At 35.2% G+C, this 16137-nt stretch overlaps 1 protein-coding gene across 2 annotated transcripts in view; it reads right to left on the bottom strand.

Annotated features, from left to right (window-relative positions):
* Positions 1-16137, bottom strand: part of RNF217 (ring finger protein 217) — a 62455-nt gene continuing 46318 nt past the window's right edge. Inside the window, exons 5-7 of one of the 2 annotated variants that reach the window (XR_014317077.1) lie at positions 13471-13542; positions 10963-12280; positions 1-10020 (exon numbers count right to left, since the gene is read on the bottom strand). Coding sequence is in view for 1 of the 2 variants with exons in the window: in XM_082755598.1 (XP_082611724.1) it covers positions 12207-12280; positions 13471-13542 (146 nt within the window). In the remaining variant the exon portion in view is untranslated. Of the gene's footprint in view, positions 12281-13470; positions 13543-16137 lie in introns of both variants that reach the window. The other variant, XM_082755598.1, reaches the window with a different exon arrangement.

Below are 16137 nucleotides of genomic sequence, written 5' to 3'. Positions count from 1 at the left end.
CTTTTCTTTTTAACAACTCCTGCTAGACTCATTTGATGTTTCCTAGTTCACCTGATAAAGGAATACTGTCAGGACTTTATCTTTGCTGCTACACTCAAATACAGAGCCATTTCATACAATCATAATTATGTATCAGTTGTGTCATTTCAGTGGTGACAAGCCTTCCTCTACTTCACTGTTGTCAAAAAGCATTGTCAATCATTTCTCTCATCTTTACTCTCTTAGTCATCAGCATTTTGTTACCCCACCACTTGCCCCTTTCTTCAGATTGCTTTACAAATGTATTTGAGAGCCAAATCCAAGCAGAGATCTCTGCAGAATTTAATTGACATCCTCCTTCACTGCAAGAGCTACTTACTCCTGCCCTGTTTGTCTTCTGACAATATGATGTCCACATGAGATCCTCTTCTCTAGCCCACATCTACTTAGTTTCATTTGAGGAACTCCAACAAAGAATTTTAGAAATCCAAATAGGGTATATAAACAAGATGACTTAAATGCATACTTACTGACCCTGCCAAATAAACTTGATAGGTTGATGAGGATGTTGGTTTTTCCAAAGCATGACAATTTTACCCATGGGGCTGCTAATTCTTCTTTTTAATTCTGTTCTCATTAACCAGTATTTCACGTGTCCTACATTCCAACACATCAGTGCCTGTTTGTGCTGCTAAAACCAAAGTACTAAGCAAACACGTGACAAATTCAAATGGATTTATTCAAAGTTTTTTGAATGTTAATTTAATTATTAATAAATGTAATTTCTTACAAGTAGGTATAAATCTATTCATTATCATTACACATCTATTTCCTTTACTCACTATTTGAAGCACCCACAAAAGTACTTGTCAATCATTGGACGGGAAGTATCTAAAGTTATGGCTGCGTTTCTATAATTTCTGGAGAGCAAATTTGACCTATTAGAGAAGTATCAGATTTATAATCAAAACCTGCTTTTCTGTCTCTTGTCAAACAGTTTGAGACTGCAAATGAGAATTAAGTCTAACTTCAGTTTCAGCTGTAGGAATATTACTTCGCTTGGACTCCTGACCATCCTTTCATTGCTGTAGATTGCACGCTAAAATTCCTGCAGATAAAGAATCTCAAGTATGATGCCCTTGACATTTGGTTGCAAGTCTGGGCTGTTTTGGAGGGGCTTAGAGAGAAAGCAGACAGATTAATCATTGCCAAGAGGCACCTAGCATGTACCTCAAGCTGGAGTGTATTTCACTCCAGTGATCCCCCCGCCCCCATTATCTTCTCTCCAGCTTTGCATCCTACAGAAACAAAGTGTAGAGGAGTGTGGTACCTTGTCTGCTGCCTGTCTGCCTGTGCATGAACATGTAAATTCTATTTTAAAAAGTGTTTAAAAATGCCCAACACATTAGGCAAAACTTCACATTAGTATTGTCAGTTCACTAGCACGGAAACTAAGACCAGTTCCTTTTCTGAGAACAACACCTGGTTCAATTAATAGCCCACATTTCAAGTTTATGGCTAGCTACAGTAAAGACCACTTTACCTAAAAGACTGTCACTGAACAATAGAGCTTAGAAAGTGGTCCTACAAGGGAATCGGAAAATTGGATTATGGTATTTTTTTCCTCATTTTTATTAGGTTGTTTTATGCTAAAATATGCTTCACAGGAAGGTAAAATTTTATGTGTATATTAATTTGCTTTAAAAAATGAAACCAGGAGCACATGGATGACAACAACTAGCTTTTTTTTTTTTTTTTTTTTTTTACATAAAATATTAATGACAGTAATTTTTACCTCTGATTTAACTTCAAATTTTAAAACAGACAAATATTAACGTGACTGTAATACAGTGTGAAGACATATTCTGAAGTATGTCTTTCAATATATTTAAAAAAAATGATTACATAATAATCATAAGATCATAGATTTAATCAGGACTCCTTGGAGTTGGCTGACTAACATTCATGCATACAATTGTTTGGAGAAAAACAGTGAAACATTCAGACAGCTTTTTTTTTTTTTTTTCCCTTTTTCAAAACTTTATTAGGTAGACATTACTAGATGACATTGTGAAACCCCTTGTGTGCAAGTGAATGAACTCTACAATACACGTCTTCCCACATTTCATTAAATGCACCCCTGCCTCCCCCCTCCCCCCAATTTCTGAATGTTAGCTCTAAGACAGGTGGAGTGCATTCAAATGCTACTTGACATTCTTCCATTTCATCATGGGGAAGCACTTCTTAAGTTTGTTAATAACAGGGGATCAGGATATCAGTCTAAGTGAAAGGAATGCCTTGAAAATAAATGAAGTACCGCAAGTTTTGACTTACGAACTTCACTCTCAAAACAGACACCAGATTCATCGCATAGCCTTTTAAATTAAACTGCCTACCATGAATGTGATTGTATTTAGCAAAGTGAAGCAGTACAGAGACATACCTACTACTGAATACTAGTGAGGTAACATTTTGAAAATAAACTGTTAAAAAATTCACTTACTTTCAAAAGGTCCTGTCCAGCAGGACAAACATTGGCAGAACATCTTCCCTTGTATCCATGCATGTACATGTGCATATACAACCTGTGTCATTACAGCTTTTTAAAGAACAGGATTTTAATTATACATTCATCAGGACAAGTTTAAAATCAGACATTACTATGGCAGATTCAACAGAAGACTTCAGTGAGTTGTCTCTAGACCTCCTAAATTAAAAGGCACTCTGAAGAGGGTAGCAAAAAAATGATCCTTACAAAACATTGACACAAAATGAAGCAGCCACAAAGGTAGCATACTCAATAGTGGTTATTGGTATAAATTTAAAATACCAACTTGAACATTAATTATTTGTAAAATATTGCCCAGGAATACTGAACATCTTTGTCAAATTTTAGCATGAAGACCATTGTTGCTATACTATGCAACAAATATAGTTATCAGCTAAAAGCAAAAGACGGGTAACAGAAAAAAATTAACAGCATTTTGGTTCTGTGCCTGCTGGTTTTAAGAAAGCAGAATGACATTCAAGGAAATAACTTCTGAAAATAAACAGTAACTCTTGACAGTAATGACATACTTTGATACATGGTGCCTCCTATTCAGTGGGTTATAGAATGAGTTAATGCCTAGTAGCTGGAGATACTACTGAAATAAAAGCTACTAAGATATCGTGATAATTCACTTAAAATTTTATTCAGTATGACACTAAATCAAATTACCTATCACCAAAAACTTCAGATTTGTAAGCTGAATCCTGATTAAGCACTCATGTATGATGCTTAATGAAGAAATAACGCTCTAAGTGACAGCCATATTACTAATTAAGTACTCCATGGGGGAAAAAGGCCTCTTCTACTGTTCTAAAAAAAACAAAAACAAAAAACAAAACTCATGAATTTCAGGAGAAAAGGTCCTAGAAGATGAGATGATTATCTTCATTTCTTTTTCTCCTTCACAAACTCTTAGTGGAGTAAACTGAACACAGTGAAACCATTTTATGATTATGAATCCATGATAAATACTTTTTAAACATCATTTTTCATCCAACCCTCACCAGTTACCAGCTGTCAATTTCCTTCCAATAACTAACATTTTGTAGCTCCAACTTCTTTTCTTCCTAAGCTAATTCATAACAGAATTTCATATAACTCAGGATAATTTTAGAGTAGCTTATTATTGGCACCTGATTTCAAATAGATGGACAAAAAAGTGGGAGCAATGTTGGTTAAAAAAAAAAAAAAAGCAGATCCTTTTAGAAAATCTAGATCACAAAGGCAAAATCCCACTGACCTCTGGGAAAGTAATCCTAGAAAAAAAACCAACACCACCCTACAATAGACATTTTGAAGGTATCTGAACATGGTAATGTATCTGAACATGCTGTTTTTCCAGATCATCTGGTAATGAAGGGCAAGGCATAGATCCAAGAGCTGCTCCATTGACCTCCCTTGATGGTTTGGCCCATCAAGGTATCCGCTCCAGAGGAATTACAAACTTGTATGAACAGGATACATTAGTTCAAGTTGGATACCACTGAAATGCTGTTAAACTGCTCCAAACCCCAACCTAGCCACAGTGCACAGAGTGCTGTGAACAGGGCCCATTAGAGCCTTGGAGTTTGAGGTTACACATACTCAAGGCTCTGGTGTAACTTAACTTCAGTTGAAGTCTCTTTTCCAAACAGACACATGTTCTTTTTAGTGGTTGAAAACTCCTAGCTGAGTACGCTGGAAGACCAAACTCATTCTGACAACACATATAAGATGCATTTCTGCAGAAGTCTGAAGATGAATAGGAAGTTAGAAAAAAATATTTCTGAAATGAGATGAAGATCAGCAGATCAAAATCAGCAGATTAAAATAATGCTAGATTAAGTTTGCCATTCTTAAAAAAAATAACTTGTTCACTAACAATGTTCTTCAACCTTCTAAGCAAAGCAGTACTTAGTTTGGCTTAACATGTCTGCACGTAGGACTACTTAACAGAAATCCCCATATTGCTCTATCAGGGGGAGGGTAGAGAACACCTTTCCTTTGTTTCAAGCAATAAGGCACTTACACGTATAACATTTTTCTCACACAAAACACAATACTGGAATTCAAGTGTTGATTATATGGATATTGCCTGCCTCCAGTTTTCATAGCTTTACTCTTAGTCATGCAGAAAGTTCTGATCGCTAATGCATACAGATTTTATATAGCCCAAATGTGGAATTAAAAATTCCTTTCTTAATGAATCTGGATTATTTGTCCAGCATTCTACTTGTGCCAGAAGCACCTCAACTAAAAATGATCTATTGTTTAACTACCCCTGACTCCCGGCATTCAAATTAACCTTATTTTAAGGGGAATTCTTCACATTAAGATATATAAAAAGAGATGGGACAGGACAGATTTCTCATTGACTTCTCAATTAAGATGAAGCTCAGATTTGACAACCTTCTCAGAAACATAGATCGTTTTTCTTCTTCTCTATTATTTATTCTCATCTCTACCACAGGCAAAATATATTTCAGTAAATACCTTAAAAAAATTTATTTGGGCTCAGATGGTTAGTTATGTAACAGAAAAGGCAGTCTAATTAAATTTAAAAAATGCAAAACTTTCTAGCCCTAAGGAGAAACAAATTTCAGCAGTTTGCATTTAAGTAAGTTAAATACAACAGAGAATCTTTTCCTGGTATACCTCAGCAAAATCCTACTTAAACTACTTGTTACATGATCATTTACCAAAATCCAATTTTGTCTGTGGCTATTTTCACAAATCAGTTTCAAATTATGAAATTTAGAAGTAAAAGGAGAACATTAAAAATAAAGCGTATAATAAATGGAAATATAGTAAACATTTCGTTATGAGATGGTAAGCAGTGAAACGGAACATCTACTCTGTCCTTGCAGTTTCTGGACATGAAGTAGCATAATGTAAATCGATATGAACGCTTTACTGTGCATTTTTTAATGCAAAAAGACAGTGACTAAGGACTGAATTCATCTGTTTACCCACAGCTTGCATAAGAATAGAACAGTTCAGTAGGAAGGGGCTTACAGATATCATCAAGAGCAACTGCCTGATGACTTCAAGGCTAACCAAAAGTTAAATCATGTCACTGGGCATGTTCAAATGTCTCTTGAACACTGACATGCTTGGGACATCAACCACCTCTCCAGAAATACCTATTCCAGTGTTTGACTGCCTCCATGGTAACAAATACAAAATAAGTTTATTGACTGCATCAGCACTTTTACAAGGCAGGTTTAAAATATGTGGACAGATTGAAAATCTACTTACACCACCTAAACATTCTAAACATAAGGTAAATGTGTCATTGTGTTATTAATATCATGATCAGTTAGTAACAGAAGGATAAAATCACAACACTGTTTTCAGTTTGCCAAGTTTTCAGCAAGATAAAGGTTGAATGGGGCTAGCATGCAACAATGTTCAAATAGGTATGTGCAAAATCAATTTTTATGCAAAAAATCCATTTTTAATGCAATAACTTTCTCCTCTTCTGTGATCCATACAACACACTTCAGATCTACATTTCATTTTGATAAGCCAAGTAAGCTCCAAAAAAGTTTCTTCTGCATATTTAAACTAATTACTATTACACCTGTTCCTTATTTTTATTAAAGGAAGATATATTTAGATGTAAACAGTTGGAATTATGTTTAGAAATTTATGTATTTATTTTTAAATAGGGACTAAATAACTAAAGCTTACTACAAATGTTCACCTTTGAAATCAGAGCATGCACCGATTTCATTTTCCTACGTTATGGTGTTTTACTGTCTGGCTAAGAGCATCAGTGATTAATTGCCTAGTATGAGCACTCCACTCCTTACTGGAGAGAGAGTGTATAGATCCTGAGCCCATATGTACAGAATAAGGAAGAAACAGCTAAGAAGTTATAATCTTATGTATTTGTTAGTTTGTGGATTTTTATTTTAAAAAAGTTTGTGGGTGTTGTGTCAGCTTCAGCAGTGAAAACACCACTAGTCTTGACTTTGAATCAAGGTGTGGCTGTTTTTTCATCTAACAGTAGCAGAAGCCAGACATACCAGCAATTTAATTTTTTAAATACGTGCCGTCTTTCTCAAATTTGTGTTAAGTCTGAGAAATATTAAACATCTGTAACTCCAATTCCTACTATGTGTTAACATCTGTTACACTGAAGGCAGCAGAATTTTAAAATGTTTAATGCTGCCTGTGGGGGGTGTTTCTTATGTTATTGGTGACTCAAAGCATTAAGGTCTCTTATACTAAAAGCTTGTATTCATTGGCAATAGAATTTACTTGAATAAGAATACTGTTTGTGAAATCTTTCCTATGTCCTGCTATCTCCTGCACTTATTAGACAACACTAGTAGTATTACTCTGCAAGTGAGAGAATGGTCATTACCATAGTTTGCACTTCTTCAGAAATAAAACAGATTTCAAGTTGCTGAACAATGCTTATCAACAATGGCTGCCAACACACTTTCTAGTATTTTGGAACACTGAAATATTTTTGGAATATCAAAGTATTTTGGGCCAGTTCTGTGCTGGCATAGAAATGGATATAACCTGCCTGGTTTAATGGGGCTATGGCTGATATTAAGAGCTGACCCACTGTAAGTAGAAGGCTGCAAAATTAGAAGAAACAAAAATCTCTAGTAATTTCCTCACATGGGATTCTTTCCATCAGCAAAATTAACAGAAGACTAATACAGATTATAAATCTGTATATATATCCATGGTTCTCATCCACTACTTCGCACCACACAATTATTATCATACCAAGAATTATGAATGATGCAAGGTCTGCTCAGGAAACAAACCGCCACAACTAAATAAAACAAACAAACAAAAAAAAACACAGCTCAGCCTATTTGGCCATTGAACACGAAACAGTTACTCAGATCTAACTGAGAAACCATTCAATCACTGGAAAATTTTTATCCTCTGGCAGAATCATTGTCTCTCCTACCCACCACTGAACATCACACAGACTAAGGCAATCTTCAGAAGAACAGAAAGCTCTCTGGCTAAAAGGAACACCTTACAGCAATCCTAAATACTCTCTAGTGGAATTGGCAGTAGTCCCTACAAATTAATATTTTTTATTAAGTAAAACTTCACATTGATCAAACTTTCAGAACCAATAACTAGATGTAAATTAACAAACAAACAAACAAAAAAGCTATCATACCAAGAAGAGTTATGATGCAAGCATTAGTAACATCAAAAACAAATGCAAAATCCTCTCTTCCATACACATTTGCACTGCCCCTGAGGAAGATAATAGATCAAAGTGCACTGTATTTTAATGACATTTGAAAAATGAGTGTACTGCTATATAATAAAGGCAATGAGAATTGAAAAGTAACAGTTTTTTTTCTGCAGAACTAAGACTGATAGGTCAGCCAAAGCACTGAATTCAACTCCTGCCTCTTGCTTGTAGTCTTTGTTTCCTACTCTTACCTGCAAATAGATTTACAAGAAGGAAATAAACAATTATTTTCCAGTGACTAACTGGATGACCTCTGCAAATACACGTAACTATATTCTGAGAAGCTGCAGCAGGAAAAATCATCCAGCCATAGATATGGTTGAGCAGCCCTGAAACTTGACCCAACTGATGAAACTTCCTCAAGAGCCTAAGTGTAGAAATGAAGTAAAAGATACCTTGAAAAAACAGAACTCAAGAAGCATGCACACAAACATTTATTTGGCCATGCACATATACTGGACATACAGAGCATATACCTAGAGTGTCCAGTTTGAATGCATGACTGAAAACTGTACTACTAAACTGTAAGGGGCTCTAGCAACAAAAATGTTTCTGCATTGAACTGAAAATAGCTGACCTAGAATCAGGTGCTTAGCTTGAAGACATAAGGTACATGAAAGGGTAGTGTGACACATGGCTAACGCAACTCTTGGTACATAAGTCTCCTCTGCAGACCAAGAGCAAGACAGTCATTTGGGGCACTAATTGCTGTGAATTACTGATGGCTCCCACAAAGACGGCAGAGAAAGGTCATGCATGCCCTACACCACACGGAAGGCCAGTGCTGTTGAAGCTCAGGGCCTCCATCCAGGCTGGACTTGTCAGGAAACATTACTAGCAGCACCAGTGACCTTCAAAGGGGTTTTCCAAATGTAGGGAGAGGCAATGAAAAGACAGGTTGAACCCAAAGCATTCCCCTTGCAACTGGCATGTGCTACAGTCCTGGCCCAGCAGATGCCAGAGGAGCTCCCCTGAGCCCAGAGCACCCAGCTTCTGCAGCACAAGTGCAAAAAAGCCTCAGTATGTGAGCATAATGATTTGCAGGCAGTCTAGAAATAAGGCTAATGCTGAATGGATTTAAGCACTTAATTGGAATATGGATATTGGTGAGCAAGAACTTCTCAGCAGAATAAATAGTCTTGAATATAGTGAAAACAGTTCAGCATAAAGTAATGTGTAATCTGCCTTAACATGTTAATTTGACTGTCTGATGAAGTTTCCTGCTAACAAAGACAGTAGAACAGTCTGATGGCTTCTTAAGTGTACAGCTACAGAAAACCAAACAGCTTTAGGTAGTAGAAAACATCCCTGAAATTCCTTACAGCTAAGCTGATCCCATTTCCTTAAAACTTACCGATTAATGATTGTAAAATAAATGGCATGACTTTGATGTCTGTAAGATTTCCTACAAGATGAGAATAGCTGTTTAAAAGCTAACATTTTATTGAATGAAAAATTCTGGTTTGTGTACTGTTCAAATGGGTAAACTTTCATATGGATAGAAAGACTTCTATATTCCCACTCTGCCTAGATCCTGATTTTTTTTCCCCCTCATCTACAGAGAAAAGCAAAACCAAATACAGTCATTCCTATTTATTTTTCCCCCCAGAGAAAGCAAGATTATACTCTCATCCTCTCAAAAGATGCCTAGTTCTGCAATGTATTAAAAATGAATAAATATTTCACTTTGATTTAGCTTGTTCTGATAAAATCAAAATGGCCTAGGTGAAATGATAATGTAGGAGCTGAGATGTATATGCCTTTCCCTTCACTCACAATGACATGCTGTTGAATGTAAAATAAATGCAGATCTATTATCTTCCCTTTATGCTCTTTATTCTAGCATCTTAATTTCTGATTTTACTGAACTCACGGAAACTGTGAAAATAGCAAACAGCAGAGAAAATAGCTAAGACGATAGTATTTCTCATATTTATAAAGAAACAGGAAAACAAAGGAAATTAGTCTACTGAATAGTTAGTTACAGATAATCTCAAGTACTAAAATATTCTCAAGTGGAATAGTTTGACACCATATTACAGACTGCATTGCAAAACCAAATCTATTTTTTATTTTTATATATATGTATATATATATGCATCTCTCACTCTCTGAGGTCTGAAGGTTTGCTAAATAATACAAAAATATCTTCATTATTTGACATTTAAAGAAAGGAATAAGAATCCCTGAGTAAGCCAAAGACAACTGATATGTACAGCCTCAGAAAACACACTCAAAAACAAGACTTGATTTTAAGGCAGCTTCCAACCTGCAGGTAGAACACAAATAGAAAATTGATGTGTCACAGAAGAAATCTAATTAGCAGGTGCATTTGCATTGAGAATAGTATTTGAACTTTACCTCTAAATGTCATTGCTTCCTAGCTTAATATGCAAGTCTTAGAAAGATACTGTTTCTATTGATAGGACAACAGGGTCAACATGCCCTTCAATTCAAATGGAAAAATTAAGTACTGTTGACTTCCACAGTGTGCTTGTATGCACTGTTTTAACAACGGAAAAAAAAAAAAAAAAAACACACACACACAAAAACAAACAGGAAAACAAACCAGAAGTTGTCTGAAAACACACATACTAGCCATCTACAGTAAGCTGATATTTGTGTTTCCAGGTAACTAAAATTATCAGTTTCTTCCACTGAGGCTTTGAAGTCAAAGTGAATATCTTACGATAACAGAGTATTATGCTGGTGGGGAAGCAGACTATTTACTTGGGAAAGTTACAAATAGATTCAGATTTAATAATAAATTTTCAGAGAAAGTGGTGCAAAGTACATCCTCTCAAAAGATATGCTGTTTGTGAGCCTAAATTTTGAGGTCTGTACACTTAGGACATTACTCATCTTCCTGCTTCCCCATCTCCCACACATACACACACACACACATATATATGTATCTTCAAACACTCAAAAAAAGTACCTTCACAGTACAAATCTAGTCTTCAAGATCAACTTTTTTTTTTTTTTTTTTAAAGTACAAAGTAGATATTTCTCTTATTCATTTCCTCTCTTTAGTGTATCAGTGTTCTGCTCACACAAATTTACTTTATTCTATTTTCTTTCAGGTTTATTTGTATGATAAATTTGGATTGTGACTAGAAACGAAAAAACTCTTAGCTGATTCTTGACTCTGAATTACATTGCTCTGATGGTGACATGCCAAGAAAAAGGTCCAGTGACAAACAGTGGTTACCTGAATTTAGGAAAAGAGAGCACAGATCACTATTCTCTTCAGATCTATAATGCACCAAGAGCAGCAACACTGGAAGCAGAGAAAAAAAGTGAAACGGTCTCCTAACAATTCGCGATCCCTTCCCTTACTCAAAATTCACAAATTTTCCTGAAGAGACATCAGTAGATCCTCTAAGACTTATGCAGACTGCTTATAAAACAAACATACATGCTATTTAGGTTACAAAATTCCACCAAGTCAATCTTCACAAAACTAGTGTGTAGCATTTGTACTATATGTCAAGTCAGAACAGAAGAGCAGGTTTCCAGCTTCCCTGCAAACATGTTTCCTTGCACATTGTGTCACATTTCAGTGGATATCAGTGGCCTGTTCTATCTCTAGTTACTTCTTGTTATCTAATCCCTTCAAATCTTTTTTTGTACTGAGAAAACTTCAAAATGGTGTACTCCTCTAACAAATTCGTCACCCCTCCCAATCAATATTATTGGACTGTCAAAAAAATAAATATGAAAGCAAATCCAATCAGCATATTTATAAGTATTACTGAATTTCAATAATAGTAATAATAATAATAGTAATGTTTCTTTTTGAGGCACTATTATTTGGCTGTGGCAATCCATGCCGCACAAATGTGATCTACACTCTTGCTTGCTAGTAGGACGACTCAGAAGATAACCAGCTGTCATGTTCTGGCATGTGACGGGGTTTTGGTATGCTGAACAGAATGCTGTGTGATGGAAGTTATTTACAGAAGTAGTTTTTAATACCAAAAGTAGTATGCTCAGTGTACAGTAAGAGTCCAAACACTTCTAAGCATTTCCCCCTTAAAGGCCAACACTGAAGTTAAACGGAGCACATTAGCAGTCAAACGCTTTCTTCACAGGCCAAATCGGTAGTAGAGTTGTGGCTACAATACAGACTTTGATTGTCTAGTTCAGAAACTTAGACTTAAATCTTCAAAACAAAAACCAACCCTCCAAAGTAATAATAATAATAATAACAATAATAATAAAAAAACATTTAAAAAGCAGCAGTCAGGGGGCCCATCTTGTTCAGAGTGCACCAGAGCAAAGAGGCTTTCTGGTCTGCAGTAGTGTTTCAGCTGAGGGAAGACGACAGGAGATCCCCCACTTTTCTTCCAGGGCGGTGGCTGTGATGCTGTTACCAGAACTGTATTGCTCTGTAGCACAAACCGTGTATAGCCCTTGCAGGACCAGCTTAGTTCAGGTGAGTATGGCCTGTCCTTACCAGGGCATACCTGTCCGTGACCTCTTCCTCTGCTTTTTACAAAGGCAATAGATAGGAAACACAAATAAACCTGCCAAAATAAGGAAATAAGAAGAAAGCCATAGTTAAATGAAATCTTTTGTGCATGCACTGTATTCTTTCAATATATGTAGAGTATTAAGATGCAGCTTTCCATGTCTTAAGAGAATTTAGACAAGGTATCTGGGACAAGCAGAAGAAAATACTAGCCTGCAACAGTCTTTCTGGCAACCAGTTAAAATAAACTAAAACAGAGAAAGTGTAGAACAAATTCCTGCTAACCCCACTTCCCATCTCTGACAAAAATTTGTTTCTGCACTACAGTTTGTTGTGTATAAGATACAAAGTTAAAAGCTTTAACAGTACTTTAGAAATTCTTAGATCTGAATTCAAGGCTGATTTAACTTAACTCATTTTCATAAACATGTAACATGCAAATCTAAAGGCTAAGACACGCCTATTTATAAAACTTTTTAATTCAAGGTTCATTTCTTCCTCTGCATATTATCAATACTTTAAAAATTCTCTTAGCCTTTGATTCAATCAGTTTCACCTTCATTGAAAGAATTATATATAATAAAATTATTATATAAAAATATATATAAATATATAAAAAATATACAATTATATAATAAAATTATTCATTTTACAAACGCCCTTGTTATCTATTGTGAAGTAATACAAAATATTTATCCCTGCCCAGGCAGGGGTCTATATTTTTAAAAGTCTTTTGAGAAAAAGCTGTAAATGACAAAAAGCAAACAAAATAATAATAATAATAATAAACAACACCAATTATAGATTTATTCTATTATTATAGTGATAAAATAGTTTGTTAGAAGAGGCACTCTTTCAAGTCCAAAGGAAAAGCATCACCTCCTTTCTCTTACCACCAGCTGGGCAAAGAGTAGATTTGCTAGAATAACTGCATCCACAATTAATACAAACACATTAACAGAGTTTTGATACTATCATGAAATTAATTCATGGTACATCTTTTTCTGCTTGAATCCAATTTGGCAGCCTATGCATTGAATCAGGCTGAGACTGGCTGGTAAGATTCTAAAGACAAGTTAATTTAGAAAAAAATGTCACGTGCTTCATACTAAAAGTTTATCTATGAAAATTGTATTTTTTTTTTTTTTGTGTCCATCTCTTACAGATGAAAATGCTAAGATGTCAAGTAATACAGATACAGATAGTAACTGCAAAATCAGACCCATTCATATGTGTAATTCTTACCTATTACAACAGCTATGGCTCCCAGTGCCAGTCCCAGAACCAGTATTAGGGGTGTAATGAGTAGTTTTCCAGCTGAAACACAAAATTCATTAACGATTCAATGTATGCATTTTATTTTTCCCTTTTGAACCATTCACAAATGTTTGTGCATCTGATCTCTTAAAAGCTAGTTTATTTTTTTTAAAGACTATGTTAGGATCCCTATTGCTAAAGTCATTATTAAAAACTGAACTTGGAATCCAAATTGTCTTTCTTGTATTGAACAGCAGAATCTCTCTAGCTCGCTCTTTCTCTGTTGGCCAGATGGCTAGTTCAAAGATGTAACTTGCCTTAGTAGCTTGAAAACATAGCAGAATAAGCATTTTACTGATATATCAGCAGATTGAACACAGATTTGAGATTAAACAATACTCTACCTTAAGCACGTGTGTGAAAGATTACTTATAGAAAGGGGGGAAAAGCGAGTTTGTTACCTCTCCCCTACCCTTCCCTCTCTCAAGTCACTTGTATCAGATTTCAGTAACTGGATTACTTCATTCAACAATGACGTAAACCTCTCCATAACCTGAGCCACTAATTTGGGCAGTCTGAAGGAAAAAAGATACTTTTTTACCACTGGAAATATTTACAGTGGTAAAATGAATTGGTCCTTTTCACACTTGTTTTGATAGCTTTTAAATTTCACAGGAGTGTCGTGGGCGGGAAACATTAATTCCTAGAAGGAAAAATTGGCAAATATTATTGGTATTACTCTAGTTGCTAGGCATCTAAACTGTCAACCTTTTGGGGACTCCGCTGTACAGCATTCTATAATCACAGAAGTTGTCATTGCTTCAAATAAATTACTCAATTGTAGACAGAATAAGGAATGTGATGAAAAACCTCAAGAAAATACCAAAAAAAAGTGATTAAAAACATTAATAAACATTACTGAAGCCCTTACTTTCAAAAAAGCCTACAGAATTCTGTTTTGAGGTATAAACTGTCTATATACTTTACTAATAACCATGTAATTTGAATGTTAGAAAACTATGACATGTTTGGTACCAAAATCATTAAAAACCTAAACTACTGAACTGGTGACTAAGTTCACAGCAACAGATTCTGCAGAAGGGCTAAGCAAACTTTTGACTGCAGTCACCTCTTTGCCTACATAAAGAATGCTTCCCAAGTTAATTCAGTTTAAGAGCTCGTTTACTTACAGTTGACACACTAACTTAGAACTGCAATAAAGCATGAATGGCTGACTTTTTCCTTCTCTCTGTGAATATAAAGTTTAGTTTAGCCTATTTGTCCCAAGATCTCAGGGGACAACCTGAGTTCACTAGCTAGAGCTTCCTTTGGTTATCAACACATTGTTTATGTTATTCTTTAAAAATAAAATACTTTTTCTACTTACATGTGTACTATATGTAAGTCCTTAATTTTACATTTTACAAAGGTAAAGAAAGATAAAGGAAAAAGTTCACACAAGGTGAGCAAGACTTATACAAATCACCATCAGCTAAGAGCATAAATAGCAGCAATCACTGCAAAGCAGCCAATATCTATATTTTACTCTAGAAATTTATTAACTTGGTATGAAACCAGTTATAAAATGCTGTGTTTTGAATGTCTGACTGAATATTGCTTTCTATCCAAATGTGGTTTGACACACATCATTTATCATAGTGCAAAAGACTATGAAGCTCTTAATCACAGAGGGAATTGTGACACACTAAGAAACCCTGTTGAGACTATGGATGTTTATTACAGCCACTAAATTTCCCAAGGATCCATTGTCCTATTTCTGTCAGCTCTGCGACTGCTAGCAAATAGAGCAAATATAAAAGCCTTGCCACACAGATGAATAAAATCTTGGGTCACTAGTCCATGCAGTGAACTCAGCATTACGTTATGGTAACCAGTTTGGTAACATTCAAAGTTAGTTTTTACTGATAGTTACAGAAACTGTTGCAAATAAAAGAAGCCTAAAAAGGAAACACTGAAAAAGTTCTACTCAGCTGGAGACAATTCTCTACAGATTTACCTAGCATGACTTAGATATCTGTAGTAAAGTAATAACTGCAAGGTTTTTCAGAGGAGTTTCATTAGATATCCAGAATGATATTTTTCTGCCAAATTAGGAAACATTTAGAAAACATGAGGGAATGTTTTTCTCCTTACATAACTGATTCTGGTTGTGGGGTTTTGGGTAATATTTATGAAAACCCAGAAATCCTTAGAGAATTCTTTGCCATCAAAAACTTTATATGCTAGCTTTGGAAAACAAATTTAATCACTAGCATATGGATAAATAATAATCAAATTTAGTCTAACTCAATAGCTGTATATGCTTAAACAGTCATTACAAGTATCTACTTACAAATCAAAACAGTCATAGTGCTAATACAAGCTTGCATCTGTTTTTAAAAAGTCCTATCAAATGTATGAAGGAAATCTTGTACTAATAAGACCAACTTAAATGATAAAGTTGACAATGAAGGTTGGATTCTAGAAATAGGATTCTTCCTGCTGCAGTGCTCAAAACCATGCCTAAAGTGAGTCTTGTTCTGTCTTGGGACAACGGTATATATCAGATTTGAAGATAAGCTGCTTTCAGAATCCTATCTGAGATACTATTTACTATGGAAAATAATTCACTTGTTTTATAGCACCATTATGTGT

Source organism: Aythya marila (assembly GCF_965140915.1).
Source record: "Aythya marila genome assembly, chromosome: 3".
NCBI lineage: Eukaryota > Metazoa > Chordata > Aves > Anseriformes > Anatidae > Aythya > Aythya marila.
The sequence above is the reverse complement of the archived record's forward strand: the minus strand, read 5'-3'. Positions and strand labels throughout refer to the sequence as shown.